At 39.8% G+C, this 13241-nt stretch overlaps 2 protein-coding genes and 1 long non-coding RNA gene across 8 annotated transcripts; 1 reads left to right on the top strand and 2 right to left on the bottom strand.

Annotated features, from left to right (window-relative positions):
* Positions 1 to 1238: 1238 nt before the first annotated feature.
* Positions 1239 to 1597, bottom strand: LOC123987873. Its single transcript, XR_006829513.1, has 2 exons — positions 1509 to 1597; positions 1239 to 1439 (listed from the first exon to the last, which is right to left on the bottom strand). It is a non-coding gene; the product is annotated as an uncharacterized LOC123987873 (long non-coding RNA).
* A 1715-nt stretch (positions 1598 to 3312) lies between these two features.
* LOC123987846 lies at positions 3313 to 5932 on the bottom strand. 6 transcript variants are annotated; one of them, XM_046286010.1, is made up of 4 exons: positions 5560 to 5932; positions 4983 to 5083; positions 4623 to 4848; positions 3313 to 3749 (listed from the first exon to the last, which is right to left on the bottom strand). In XM_046286010.1, the coding sequence occupies exons 3-4, from the start codon at positions 4748 to 4750 to the stop codon at positions 3383 to 3385; spliced, it is 495 nt and encodes a 164-aa protein (XP_046141966.1). In that variant the 5' UTR covers positions 4751 to 4848; positions 4983 to 5083; positions 5560 to 5932; the 3' UTR covers positions 3313 to 3382. The 6 variants fall into 6 exon arrangements, 5 of the variants coding, with proteins under 5 accessions (XP_046141966.1, XP_046141965.1, XP_046141964.1 ...); XM_046286009.1 differs by having other exon boundaries at positions 4623 to 4816; positions 5296 to 5932; XM_046286008.1 differs by having other exon boundaries at positions 5296 to 5932.
* Positions 5933 to 10006: 4074 nt separating this feature from the next.
* Positions 10007 to 11446, top strand: LOC123987904 (jerky protein homolog-like). Its single transcript, XM_046286224.1, has one exon. The coding sequence runs from the start codon at positions 10007 to 10009 to the stop codon at positions 11444 to 11446; it is 1440 nt and encodes a 479-aa protein (XP_046142180.1).
* Positions 11447 to 13241: the final 1795 nt, after the last annotated feature.

The raw sequence follows: 13241 nt of genomic DNA on the forward strand, positions 1-13241 counted from the left end.
AAGAGCGCGACCATGAACCATAAAGAATAGAATGTAACGTGAAACGTTTATCACGTGAATATGTCTAGAATGGTATGGCGACATTGACATGGGAATATTTATCGAATAGACTATTGTATCGATATGTCTCGAATGTTCTTCGAGGATCTTTTGTATCGATGGCTATAAATTAAGAGCGGAGTTTAAACCATCTGCGTGTACGCTCGTATTATAAAATAAACAAAGCCTAAAGTTGTAAACCCCTCGACATGGGTGATCGAGCTGAGAGAAGGCCGGAAATCCAGAGAATGGAATAGTTTCACTTAGTAAATTCCTAAAAGACAAATTTATGATAGACCATAGCTAATTCGTTGTTTTCGACCAAGTCACGAACGGTCCTTAAAAGTAACGAAGTCTTTTCGATATCCTGTCTTTTCATGCACTCTAAGAGGGTCGTAAATTTCCTCAAGAGTTGCCTTTGGCAAGTACAAGGTCTTGTCTTTTCCTATTTTCTCTGGGTCCCACGCTTTCTCGTAGCACATGTGCGCTGCAACGTTCTAGCGTCTTGGCGGAGCGCCTCCACTTCCACGCGCCTGAGGGTGGACCACAGCCAGGAGAAGGGGCCCACGCGAGACGGGGTGGACTCCTCCACCATTGGACGAGGGATGATCCTGAGGGAGGATCCAGGATCCATCAAGGAAGGGGAATCGACCGACGACGCGCGAAGATCTCCTCCGCTAAGCGTAGAACGTTCAGAATGATTTTGTCGCTTGACTCTGCAAAGTTGTTCTCACGCCGAAAATCAATATCATACTTGATTGAAACAGCTTGATTAAGTTCTTGAGATTAAACTATAATCAACAGTGAACATAGTTTATTTGTTTTATTTTCGCGCCTTGCGAGCGGAGCGCCTTCGCGCTCCACGAATCACCTTACCTGCGCCCAATTCCCCAGAAATCCCTATACACCGTGAACGGACACGCAACATATTTTGGTGACAGCGGTGGGATGTTTTTCAAAAAGGGATAATTTCAAAAAGGGATAATTTCAAAAAGGGATAATTTCAAAAAGGGATTATTTCAAAAAAGGGATAGTTCAAAAGTGGGGATAAACATTTAAAAGGTGACAATTTTAAGGTGATAGTTCGGAGAAACAATTTAAAACAGTGAAATAACTGAATAGTTAAATAAAGTGATTGTGACAAACGTATGTACACTTAAATTGCTTTATTAGCTCGCGGGTGTGTATTAAACAGTCAATTAAAAATTCTACAAACTATTTTATTGAACTGTTACATATTAAATAAGTGGACAAAGTTAAGTGCAACTTCTCCCTCTTGGGTTTTGGCACGGTTTCCCCAAGAGCGAAGGGTAAATACCGGAGACAGGTGATTTCGGCTGCCGTGCAGGCCATCCACCGAAATCACACGCACCTCATCCACGTCATCATTGAAATCATTCCTGGAGCATAAGAGAGGACGAAATAAAATCCAGAGACCTGAGCGGACTGCTCACGGAGCTGAGGCCTACCTGAAGCAGCTGATTGCGGACGGATCCTACTGGGGTACCTGTTGCTGAATTGGGGACCATCGAGCCGGAGTACTAAGGAATCTTCCCATAAACCGAGGTCAACCTGATCAACGGGTCGCCGACGGATGGAGCCGTACACCTGTGAAAAGAAGGATTAGTTAAACAAAATTTTAAGTGACTTCTTACGGATTATAAATCGTTCATTGCAACAGAACTGTAAGTCTAGAATATAAGCAATTGGACTATAGAATATTAGTTTGTAATCGTAAATTCTAACTCGATAAGATGCCGCCGTTTTTAAATAAACTAGTAAGGGCCAGAAGGAAAAAGGGTCGCAAAAATAGTCTGCGTGGTGTTAATGTCATGTTTGTAGAGGATGTTTCGGGGGAATCTCCCAGCATAGAATCTTCCTTTTCTTTGCATACTAGTGAGCTTCGATTGCAAGAGTCACTTCTTGTACCTGCCCAGTCTACGACACAGAGATGGGGTGAGACGGGCGGCGTATCAATTTCATCTAATAGTACGGCTAATAATACACTTAGGATTCCGTCCAGAGCACTACCTTCTAACATGTTAGGTTCTTCTTCAGATGCGAATGTGCATCCGTCAAATAAATCGAGTCTAGGCTCATTGCAACCTTTTTTAAATAACGCAATTAAGGGTGTGGTTACGATACCGTCTAAGCTTCCAAAAACCGTCGAAGAATTGATAGTTCTAATCAAATCCACATTTGCTCAAAGTTTTAATTTAAACTATACCCAAAATGAATTAAAGGCTGTATATCGTCGTGAAAGCAAAACAATAGAAGAGTACGGATTTCGAGTAAATGATATTCTAGATCGCGGGGTACAGGCGGCGAAAGAAAATTTGAATTCGAAAGAATTTGGGGAAGTTAAAAAATTGCTTATGACGAGCGCGATGACCGGATTTTTAAGGGGATTACAGAACGATGTCATCGCGAGTATCCTTTTTAAGGGTGATATTAAAGAATTAAGGGAAGTTATAAAATTAGCGTCTAGAATTGAAAAATATGTAAACTCTCCACGGACATCTAGAAATGCGAATACTTCTGATATTAATCCTAGGGTATTGAGAGCAGAAGTGCGTAAGAAAACGTGTTTTAGTTGTGGGAAAACAGGTCATTTTTCTAGGGAATGCCTTGCGCGACCGGATCGTCAATACGGGAGGCCAATTCGCAACGCGCTTAGGTGTCGGAAATGTGGGAAATTAGGCCGAACCAATTTATCATGTAGGAGGAGAGATGTTAACCGTGTTTGGAAAAATCGCGATCACCAGTTTCCTTTCAGTTTCTAAAAATCAAAGAAATCCTTTGAATACGAAAAGGAGTTGTCAGTAGTCTTCTTTGGTGTAGAACATTTTTTGTTTGATTCTATCTTTATGGTCGGCAATTTACGATGCTTACTGACCATAGACCTTTAGTTCGACTACACAGTGTCATGGACCCCACGTTTAAAATTATGAGGTGGCGTATTAGATTGATTGAGTATGATTATACTATGGTATACAAACCTGGAAAGGTTAACGCCAATGCCGACGCACTTTCGCGGAACCCTGTAACAACCTGTATAAATTCTGATCCTCAACCATTTACCGTACGGTCTGGCGTGGATTCCAATCCCGGTTCATGGTGTCTGGAAAGGGTGCTTGCCTGCGCAGGTGAGACACCAGTTGCAGGTTCTGAAATGGCCGGGTTGGATGAAATACAGTTTGTTGATAATGAGTCGCTTGTGGCTTCTGCATTCCTGGCGCGCGGGAAGGCAGCGGTTAAATAAAACGAGGTCACTAACAAAGTGCAAGGAACTTTGTATTTGGAAGTAGTATCATCAGGAAGTTTATTTAAATCTCTGAAGGGATCATCCTATTTGGGTGCCTGTGTGGTCCCGGTGCGGCTTGTGCCAGCGCAGGGGTGTGATCCCCGTTACTGTGTGGTTTACTGTGTGGTTGTCCTCACTTCGAAGAGTGGTTTCGGGTGAGTGTGAGAATGAGGTCGCAGCTAGTGGATATGCTGGACCCACCGTGAAATCCACCCCAGATGTACATGCGGGTGCGGCACGGGAAAATGTTTTCAACCCGACAGGCCATTTATTTGCCCAGCGTGCGTGAATACATGCTTGCATGGTCCTAGGGTTGATGTTGTGGAATGCCTTAGTAAGGAAACTAGGCAGCGTGGACAAGTTGGCACTGGGATTCCCAAAGGGATCGTGGCCTCGGTAACAGTTTCTGTAAAGAAAGATAAGGATTATAAATTTTAATGATGTCAAGAGCGGTGAAAATAGTAGAAGTACAGTATTGATTAATATTTGAATGATGAAATAAATAGACCTACGGTAGATCCTTCCTTTTTACCTGTCATACATCATGTAGAGAATAATCTTTTTATGAGACATGATTGTTGAATTATCGTTAAAGTCATTAAGAAGCTCTCCTATAAATTTAGAAAAAGCAAACGAGTGAAATGTTTGAGATGATAATTTGCTGAAATGCAAGCTCGAATAGCCCCAGGGTTTCGAATGATTCCCCGCGCTTTATATATCTCTCTGTTTACAAACGGTGTATAAATAAAAGATCGCTTCAGATGGGTCGTCGCTGTTTGACGCGCGATGCTGTTCCTTTCTTTTGTCTGTCTGTGCGTTTCGCTTCGCTAAATAAGTTAAATGGTTAAAAAGCGTCGAAAAAGCGAATACACACGCGACAAGACAAATCGAACGAGTAAAGGAACGCTCCGCTCCAAGATAAAAATGGTTGTTTACAATCAATACAGCGTTTCGATACCCCTGATCGTAGTTTGAAACTGTGTAACAAAAGAGAGGAAAGCGAATGGTGAAGGAACTTCAAAGCCTCCGTGGCGTGGCTAGAACTTGTGATAAATATGTTTGCAGCAATTATGCATGCTCCCGTTAAAACAGCATTTCAATGTTTCGCATGGCTTAAAGTCTTAGGAGGCTTCAACATTTAGAATACATACGGACTACTTCTCGACAAGTTTTTGAAAAATCCAAATGGATAAAGTTGTATCATTACCTGTAACCGATAAGGGAAATCAGTACCTACTCACTATACAAGATAATCTCACTAAAGATTCAGATGCATTACCTTTGAGAACCATCGACACGAAAACAGTCGCTCATGCATTTACTGAGCAATTTTTTAGCAGATTGGGTGTCCACAGGGTAATCCATACTGACCAGGGAAGGAATTTCACTAGTCAGGTGATGAAACATTTCTGTAGGATTTTCAAGATTCAAAGAATAACTTCAACAGCTTTCCATCCTCAGTCTTTAGGTTCACTTGAAAGGGCACACAGGAGTTTTCTAATTATCTGAAACATTATTGCACTAAAACAAGCTGGGATGATTGGATAGGATTCTGCATTTTTCTCGTATAATACCTCCACACATGAGGCTACAGGTTTTACTCCTCACGAATTAGTTTTTGGTGTTAAAGCCAACATACCTTCTGAATTTGCCAAGGGACAAACGCCTCGAACTTTTGCACAGCATTTTGAGGAGCTTTTCAATAAAATCACCACCACACAGACTATGGCTGCGCGAAATCTAGAGAAAGCAAAACAGAGAAGTAAGGGTTACTACGATAAGAAATTAAACCCATGTAAATTTAAAGTAGGCGATATGGTATATCTACTCAAGGAGCCTAGAACTTCTAAATTTGATTGCGACTGGCTGGGTCCTTATAAAATAAGCCGAATGTTTGGCGACTTAACAGCGGAATTGGAATTAAAAGAGAATAAATGTAAAATAGTACATACCAACAAACTAAAATTGGCGTGTATACGGCTAGATGATATTACCGAAGACTGAATTAGATCGTTGTTGCCTTGTAAACTTGCGATTATACTCTATTAATATTATGGCTTATGAATACACCAGAGACGATTGATAATAGATGGGAGAATTATTATTTGTTGTATGTTTACATATACGGATTATGCTGGGTGCGAAATTACGAACTATTGAATGGACTATTGAAGTTGTACGACGCGTGACTTTGGAATGAATTAGTTGATACAGACCTACTTTCACGTTATTAAGGAGCAATGTTTCGAATGAAAAAGCTGTTTTATGTAAACACCTTTTTGTATAAGGGGGAAGGTGTAACGTGAAACGTTTATCACGTGAATATGTCTAGAATGGTATGGCGACATTGACATGGGAATATTTATCGAATAGACTATTGTATCGATATGTCTCGAATGTTCTTCGAGGATCTTTTGTATCGATGGCTATAAATTAAGAGCGGAGTTTAAACCATCTGCGTGTACGCTCGTATTATAAAATAAACAAAGCCTAAAGTTGTAAACCCCTCGACATGGGTGATCGAGCTGAGAGAAGGCCGGAAATCCAGAGAATGGAATAGTTTCACTTAGTAAATTCCTAAAAGACAAATTTATGATAGACCATAGCTAATTCGTTGTTTTCGACCAAGTCACGAACGGTCCTTAAAAGTAACGAAGTCTTTTCGATATCCTGTCTTTTCATGCACTCTAAGAGGGTCGTAAATTTCCTCAAGAGTTGCCTTTGGCAAGTACAAGGTCTTGTCTTTTCCTATTTTCTCTGGGTCCCACGCTTTCTCGTAGCACATGTGCGCTGCAACGTTCTAGCGTCTTGGCGGAGCGCCTCCACTTCCACGCGCCTGAGGGTGGACCACAGCCAGGAGAAGGGGCCCACGCGAGACGGGGTGGACTCCTCCACCATTGGACGAGGGATGATCCTGAGGGAGGATCCAGGATCCATCAAGGAAGGGGAATCGACCGACGACGCGCGAAGATCTCCTCCGCTAAGCGTAGAACGTTCAGAATGATTTTGTCGCTTGACTCTGCAAAGTTGTTCTCACGCCGAAAATCAATATCATACTTGATTGAAACAGCTTGATTAAGTTCTTGAGATTAAACTATAATCAACAGTGAACATAGTTTATTTGTTTTATTTTCGCGCCTTGCGAGCGGAGCGCCTTCGCGCTCCACGAATCACCTTACCTGCGCCCAATTCCCCAGAAATCCCTATACACCGTGAACGGACACGCAACAAGAATATAGATACCTAGCGTTCATGAAAATTCCCTAGTCTATGATTATTGACACAGCCGACTCTAGTACTAGCCGTGCTGAAGTAAAAATGGCAACACCGCGGGAGTCCGGTCTGAATATATCAACATCTAACCCTACTCTATCTGCCTCCCGGACTCCCAGACTCCCAGCCAATCAACGTCGTCGGACTCTCGGCTACTCTCTGGACTTCACATAACCTCTTTGGTTTCGTTCCAATAATTTCGCTTGTTTCAAGGTTTTTATTCACTTATATACACGTTTATCAATTCTTAAATGTTTCAATTTGATCCAAAGATGGTTTCATTTTGCTTCATACCTAAATTTTCTTGAAACCACTGTAAATATTTCAAATATCATGCTTCACAACACCAAACTACTTCGAGAGTACACAAAATTTATATCACATTTATAACAATTTTATACTACCACATCACTTCTACTTGCCATAGTTGCAACGTTTATGTATTGTTTATACATAACTAATACAAAATAGCGTATATTACTACAGCTTTTAATTAAAAAAGACGGTAATTACAATTCCGAGCACAGGACTCTATTTTTGAAAATAGGACTCCCGATTGTCACGTGAGCGGTGTTGCCACGTTGTTCAGCATGGCTAGTACTAGAGTCGGCTGTGTTATTGACCATCAAATTAACCACTGTAACGTGAAACGTTTATCACGTGAATATGTCTAGAATGGTATGGCGACATTGACATGGGAATATTTATCGAATAGACTATTGTATCGATATGTCTCGAATGTTCTTCGAGGATCTTTTGTATCGATGGCTATAAATTAAGAGCGGAGTTTAAACCATCTGCGTGTACGCTCGTATTATAAAATAAACAAAGCCTAAAGTTGTAAACCCCTCGACATGGGTGATCGAGCTGAGAGAAGGCCGGAAATCCAGAGAATGGAATAGTTTCACTTAGTAAATTCCTAAAAGACAAATTTATGATAGACCATAGCTAATTCGTTGTTTTCGACCAAGTCACGAACGGTCCTTAAAAGTAACGAAGTCTTTTCGATATCCTGTCTTTTCATGCACTCTAAGAGGGTCGTAAATTTCCTCAAGAGTTGCCTTTGGCAAGTACAAGGTCTTGTCTTTTCCTATTTTCTCTGGGTCCCACGCTTTCTCGTAGCACATGTGCGCTGCAACGTTCTAGCGTCTTGGCGGAGCGCCTCCACTTCCACGCGCCTGAGGGTGGACCACAGCCAGGAGAAGGGGCCCACGCGAGACGGGGTGGACTCCTCCACCATTGGACGAGGGATGATCCTGAGGGAGGATCCAGGATCCATCAAGGAAGGGGAATCGACCGACGACGCGCGAAGATCTCCTCCGCTAAGCGTAGAACGTTCAGAATGATTTTGTCGCTTGACTCTGCAAAGTTGTTCTCACGCCGAAAATCAATATCATACTTGATTGAAACAGCTTGATTAAGTTCTTGAGATTAAACTATAATCAACAGTGAACATAGTTTATTTGTTTTATTTTCGCGCCTTGCGAGCGGAGCGCCTTCGCGCTCCACGAATCACCTTACCTGCGCCCAATTCCCCAGAAATCCCTATACACCGTGAACGGACACGCAACACCACCAAACCATCAAATTAATCAATTATACAGAATATATAAACGTTCGAAAGCGAAAAGCGAAAATACTTCAACAACTTTCAATAAATCACCGCGATGAAAACCAGAAGTAAGGTACCTATGAAAGATAACGATAGCAAAACGCATCGTAATAAGTAAAGCACGCAATACTACCCGAAGATAAGCCGTAAAAGCTATCCCTAGTCGGTAACCAACCGCAGCACCAGAGATATTACCAACCGCAATTATTCCATTTACCATATAATACTCGGCCGTTTGCTTCGTGACGGTTATCCACAGACCAATTATCTGCCGCGCAGCAGTTACTTACCGCGCGCCAGTTACCCGTTACAACACAGTTACCGTCCGCAGAACCATCCATCGTACAGCCGCGCAATCCTAGGAATCCATACTTACCGTCAAACCTATCATCAAAGATAAGTCTGATATACAACACTATTCGCGAAGGTAAAGGTAATTATACTGAAAGTAAGAGGTAACAAATAAAACTTCGAGACGGGGCAAAGTCAAGAATAAATTTATTAATAAGTAAGTCAAATCTACGATTATCATTTATTATATAAATCATTTATGTTTGTGAATAAACTGAAATAAAATATATAAATATAAATATGAATATGCATATGAATATAAATATAAACATAAATATGAATACGAACTATAAAAGAAAGTGAACCAACCATAAAGCTAGATTAATAACAATTATGAAATAAATCAACCCGTATAAAACCCGTAGACTGCGCGGAGTGCAGGACACACTGCGCTAGCACATTATCGCGGTGCAGAAAACAAATTGTGCAAAAGTACCGAAAATAAAGGAAAACAACCGCCAAGGAAAGAGAGGCCGAATAAATAAATAAGCCAAATAAAACAAATAACATAAGACACTTAACCAAATAAATCAAAATGAAAATGAAAATCGAAAATCAAGATCAGAATAAATATAAAAATTAAACAGCGCATGTAACGACGCATGTAATCAAGCAAATCTCATACAACCAATCAAGCACACAAATAGTGCAGTAATGCTTCGGAATAAGCAAGTGGCTCGGGACCGAGCAGTTGCTTATTTCGAAGCAGGTATGCTATTCGGCTTGACTTTGTTCTCGAAACGGGACGATAGAGAACGCGAGAAACGAGTGAGAGATCCGAGGTAGCGGCAAATCATAAAGTGATCGGCCGAGCAGCGATGTTATTTTTTGGACAAGGATAGAATATAGCATGCCCTCTCATTCTCGCACTATGCGTTTCCGAAGGCATGCGGAATCACATGAACGAAACATGCTCCAATTTACTAATTGCGTGTTTCACTCCCTCTTATTTCTTTTGACGATTATTTTAATATTAGTGCACATCTGTGTACGAATGTTATATAAATATTGCTGTTCCAGATAATAGGTTTTAAATAATACACAAGACATGTAATTACAAATATTCAAAATGTTCCCTAAATTATTGATATACATAAATGGATATTTAATATACGAAAAGATGTTTTAAATGCCACTCTTGAAGAAATAAATATTATTTTATTACTTTGCTTAAGATTTATTTGAATGTTGTTGAATAAAATCGTACGCCTTGAAGAAGATGCGGCCCTGTAGGTACCTGAAGGTTTCTTGTCCCTTCATGCAGACACGTCATGACTTTTCCGGAAAAACCCAAGAATCTGTACCTGAATCGATGCATAAAATTCACACCGTTCCGGCTTTGGTCAGTCTTTAGACAACCGTTGCAGGACTAGTACAGAAAGTGAAAATCGTTAGTGTCAAGAGTTGGAGTGAAGTTTTTTGTAAGCATGGCCGAAATTCAAAAAAAGAAAAGAGTTTTTCTATCGGTGGAGCAGAAGATGCAAATTGCCGAAGAATTACAGAAGGGAATTACGGTGAAAGCACTTTGTCGAGAATATGGAGTATCGCAGGATGTGATTCTTCGGATTCGTCGCGACTGTAGACTCCTATCCAGTTTTGGGACCCGAGGGGGCCGTGTATTGCAACACAAAAATCGAAGACGATCTTCGATTGAAGATTTAGAAGAGGGATTGTATGCATGGTTCGTTCAACAACGAGCGATGGGAAACCCCATAACAGATTTGCTGTTGCTGGAAAAGGCCCGCGAAATATTGGATGTGCAGGGAGGAACATCATATGCTGGAAGCAGGGGCTGGTTGTGGAAATTTAAACAACGCTATGCGATCCACTCAGCCCATGCTCATGGCGAAAAAGCAAGTGCTGACGAAGATGGTGCGCGAAATTTTATAAAGATATTTAATGAAAAAATCGAGGAAGAGGATTTAAATTTAAATTTAATATTTAATATGGACGAAGCAGGCCTTCTATGGAAAACTATTCCTTCGAAGAGCCTCATAACAAATGCAGAAAGTAAATTGGAAGGCAGAAAATTAAAAAAGGATAGGGTGTCCATTGGTTTGTGTAGTAATGCAACTGGTACACATAAATTGGCCCCGATTTTTATTCATAAATTCCAAAATCCACGAGCTTTGAAAAACTGCGGAAATTTGCCAGTGGTATACAAAGCACAGCGTCAAGCGTGGATGACGCGAGAAATTTTTAATTGCTGGTACGAGGAGCATTTCAAACCTAGCGTACAAATGTATAAAACAGAACGCGGTATGTTAGGGAAAGTAATTCTGTTGGTGGACAACTGCTCCAGCCATAAAAATATTACACCCCAAGTAGATGAACATTTTGAAATTATTTATCTACCCCCCAATACGACAGCCCTGATACAACCCATGGACCAAGGCGTCATTGCCAAATTTAAAAAAAGTTATAGACATAAGATGTTACGCCGAGTTTTACAATATGATCAAGGAATGCAGGAGTTTTATCATAAATTTAATATTAAAGAATGCATAAATTTAGTGGCGGAATCATGGACGGATATTACATCTGCCAATCTAAAAGCAAGTTGGAACAAAATTTTCTGCAGGGAATCAGGAGAAATCGATGTATGCGACACTTCCATACATTCAGAAATGACAGATATTATTAATGCTCTTACGGGCGAAAACAACGACAGCGAAGAATTAAACACCGTACTAACACATTTGGATGAACAGGAGACAATTAATTATGAAGATGACAGTACGGCGATGGAAATAGAAAGAGATGGAAATGAAGAAGAAGAAAAAGAGGAAGAACATGATACTACAGAAGAAATACAAACAACTGAGGCAGATAGAATTGAAAAAAAAGAGGGATTTAATCATACTTGAAAATATTATGAAGGAGTATGCTAACGATAACAACGCAACGTTAATCGTGGGGGAGGCTCTTAAAACCATTTTAGAAAAAGAACCGCTACGTACAAAAGAAAGCCAACCGTGAAAAGACTAATATAAGGTAAGAAAAGATTTTGTCAAATAATAGTAGAAAAAACAGAAACTAAATCTACTCAAAAAGTTAATTACAATTTTTTTACAGGACATCAGCTTCTTCACTGGCGCATGGACAAGGAGTTTTGTATATTTTGTACATTTTGTATATTTCGTATATTTTGTATATTGTTGTTACTCACAGTTAATACATACCCCACTATGTCAGTATCATCCGGAGCGAGTTCTTTATTTCGAAGCAAATTGTATACCAGACTGAGAAAGCATTATATATATTCCATCCTTCTTTTACTAACCGCTGTCACTGCTCAGTCAAGCGTGAAATTTATTACCCTAAACATCGGCTTCGCGCTTTTATGGACCTCTCACTTTGCGGGAGACTTCAAACAAAGAAGAGGGGATAGCGAGTTGCTTATTTCGAAGCAGAGACCACTTGCTTATTTCGAAGCATTACTGTATTCACTAATACTAATTTACGGGATAAAATAAAAAATAAAATAAAATAAATCAAATCAAAATAAGATTAGATCAATTAACAGGGAAGGAATAGGATGTGAGCCCAGCATAATGCATGACATAATGAATAAATAAATAAATAATATAACAACGCGATCAAGAAAATCGCAAAATTTAAACATTATACTGCCGTGCCGTTTAGAAAGAATTGAATTCGCCTCAAACTCTTCTCTGCACATCCCTGCATGAGAAATCCTCGGAACCTCGAAAGCCTTGACAAGGATATACACTGAGTCCCATCGAAGTTGTCGCAGTGAAGTTGGCTACAAATCGGCTCACCAACGCTGCGTGAATGCGTAGTGAATTTGTAGCCAACTTCACTGCGACAACTTCGATGGGACTGAGTGTACAAGGTCGAGGAGGAATGAAAATTAACAAATAAATGTGTAAGATAAATTAAATATATGTAAGACAATACTTATAATCGATCAAACCATAATTATAAGTACATGAATTATGCAGGCCCACCAAGAAGGTTGAATCATCCAAATAACTAAATTTAAAATAAAATACAGATAAAATACAAATACAAAGCAATAAGAAAAATAATGAAATAAAATAAACGTAAAGTAGAATAGGCCATAGAAAAGTCAAATTCAGAGATGAGATGACGAATGACAAATTATTTACAGAAACATAACCCTAAAGTGTCAGAGCCACCAAGTGTCAAACCAGTATGCAAGGACTTGTTAAAAGAAGCAAATTAGCACTTAAGAGAGCTGAATTGCAACTGAAAATGAAAAAGGGAAGAAAAGAAGGGAAACAGGGTAAGATAATAACATACTATAAAATAGCAGGAATAGCCCATCCTGATGACATGGATATTAATTTTACAGGAACAGCACACCGTCACATCATCAGAAAGTACCTTACAATTACCAGAGAGAGACGTCGTGCATGAGTTGAATTAAAGAATATTAAAGAAGAATGAGAATAATATGAAAATGTCCAAGGAATATCAAGGACGTACAGGCAACAAATCAAGAATCAAGAAATCATGAAGGCGATAATGAAATAAAATAAAATAGCGATAAACAGTGATGGCGTGGCACAGATAAAGTATAAAAATATAAACCGAATGGAGGAAACCATAAATAAGTACATTAAACATATTAATACCATCCACGACACTCCGTGCCATCATGAAGATCAAAATAAG

Source organism: Osmia bicornis, chromosome 6 (genome assembly GCF_907164935.1).
Source record: "Osmia bicornis bicornis chromosome 6, iOsmBic2.1, whole genome shotgun sequence".
Classification (NCBI taxonomy): domain Eukaryota; kingdom Metazoa; phylum Arthropoda; class Insecta; order Hymenoptera; family Megachilidae; genus Osmia; species Osmia bicornis.

Excerpts from the sequence above, each read along its gene's own strand:
- LOC123987904 (XM_046286224.1), top strand. The coding sequence starts at position 10,007 with ATGGCCGAAATTCAAAAAAAGAAAAGAGTTTTTCTATCGGTGGAGCAG.
- LOC123987846 (XM_046286010.1), bottom strand. The coding sequence starts at position 4,750 with ATGTTTCATCACCTGACTAGTGAAATTCCTTCCCTGGTCAGTATGGAT. Across the intron at positions 3,750-4,622 it reads CGTGTCGATGGTTCTCAAAG|AAACTGTTACCGAGGCCACG; the intron begins GTAATGCATCTG and ends CTTTCTTTACAG.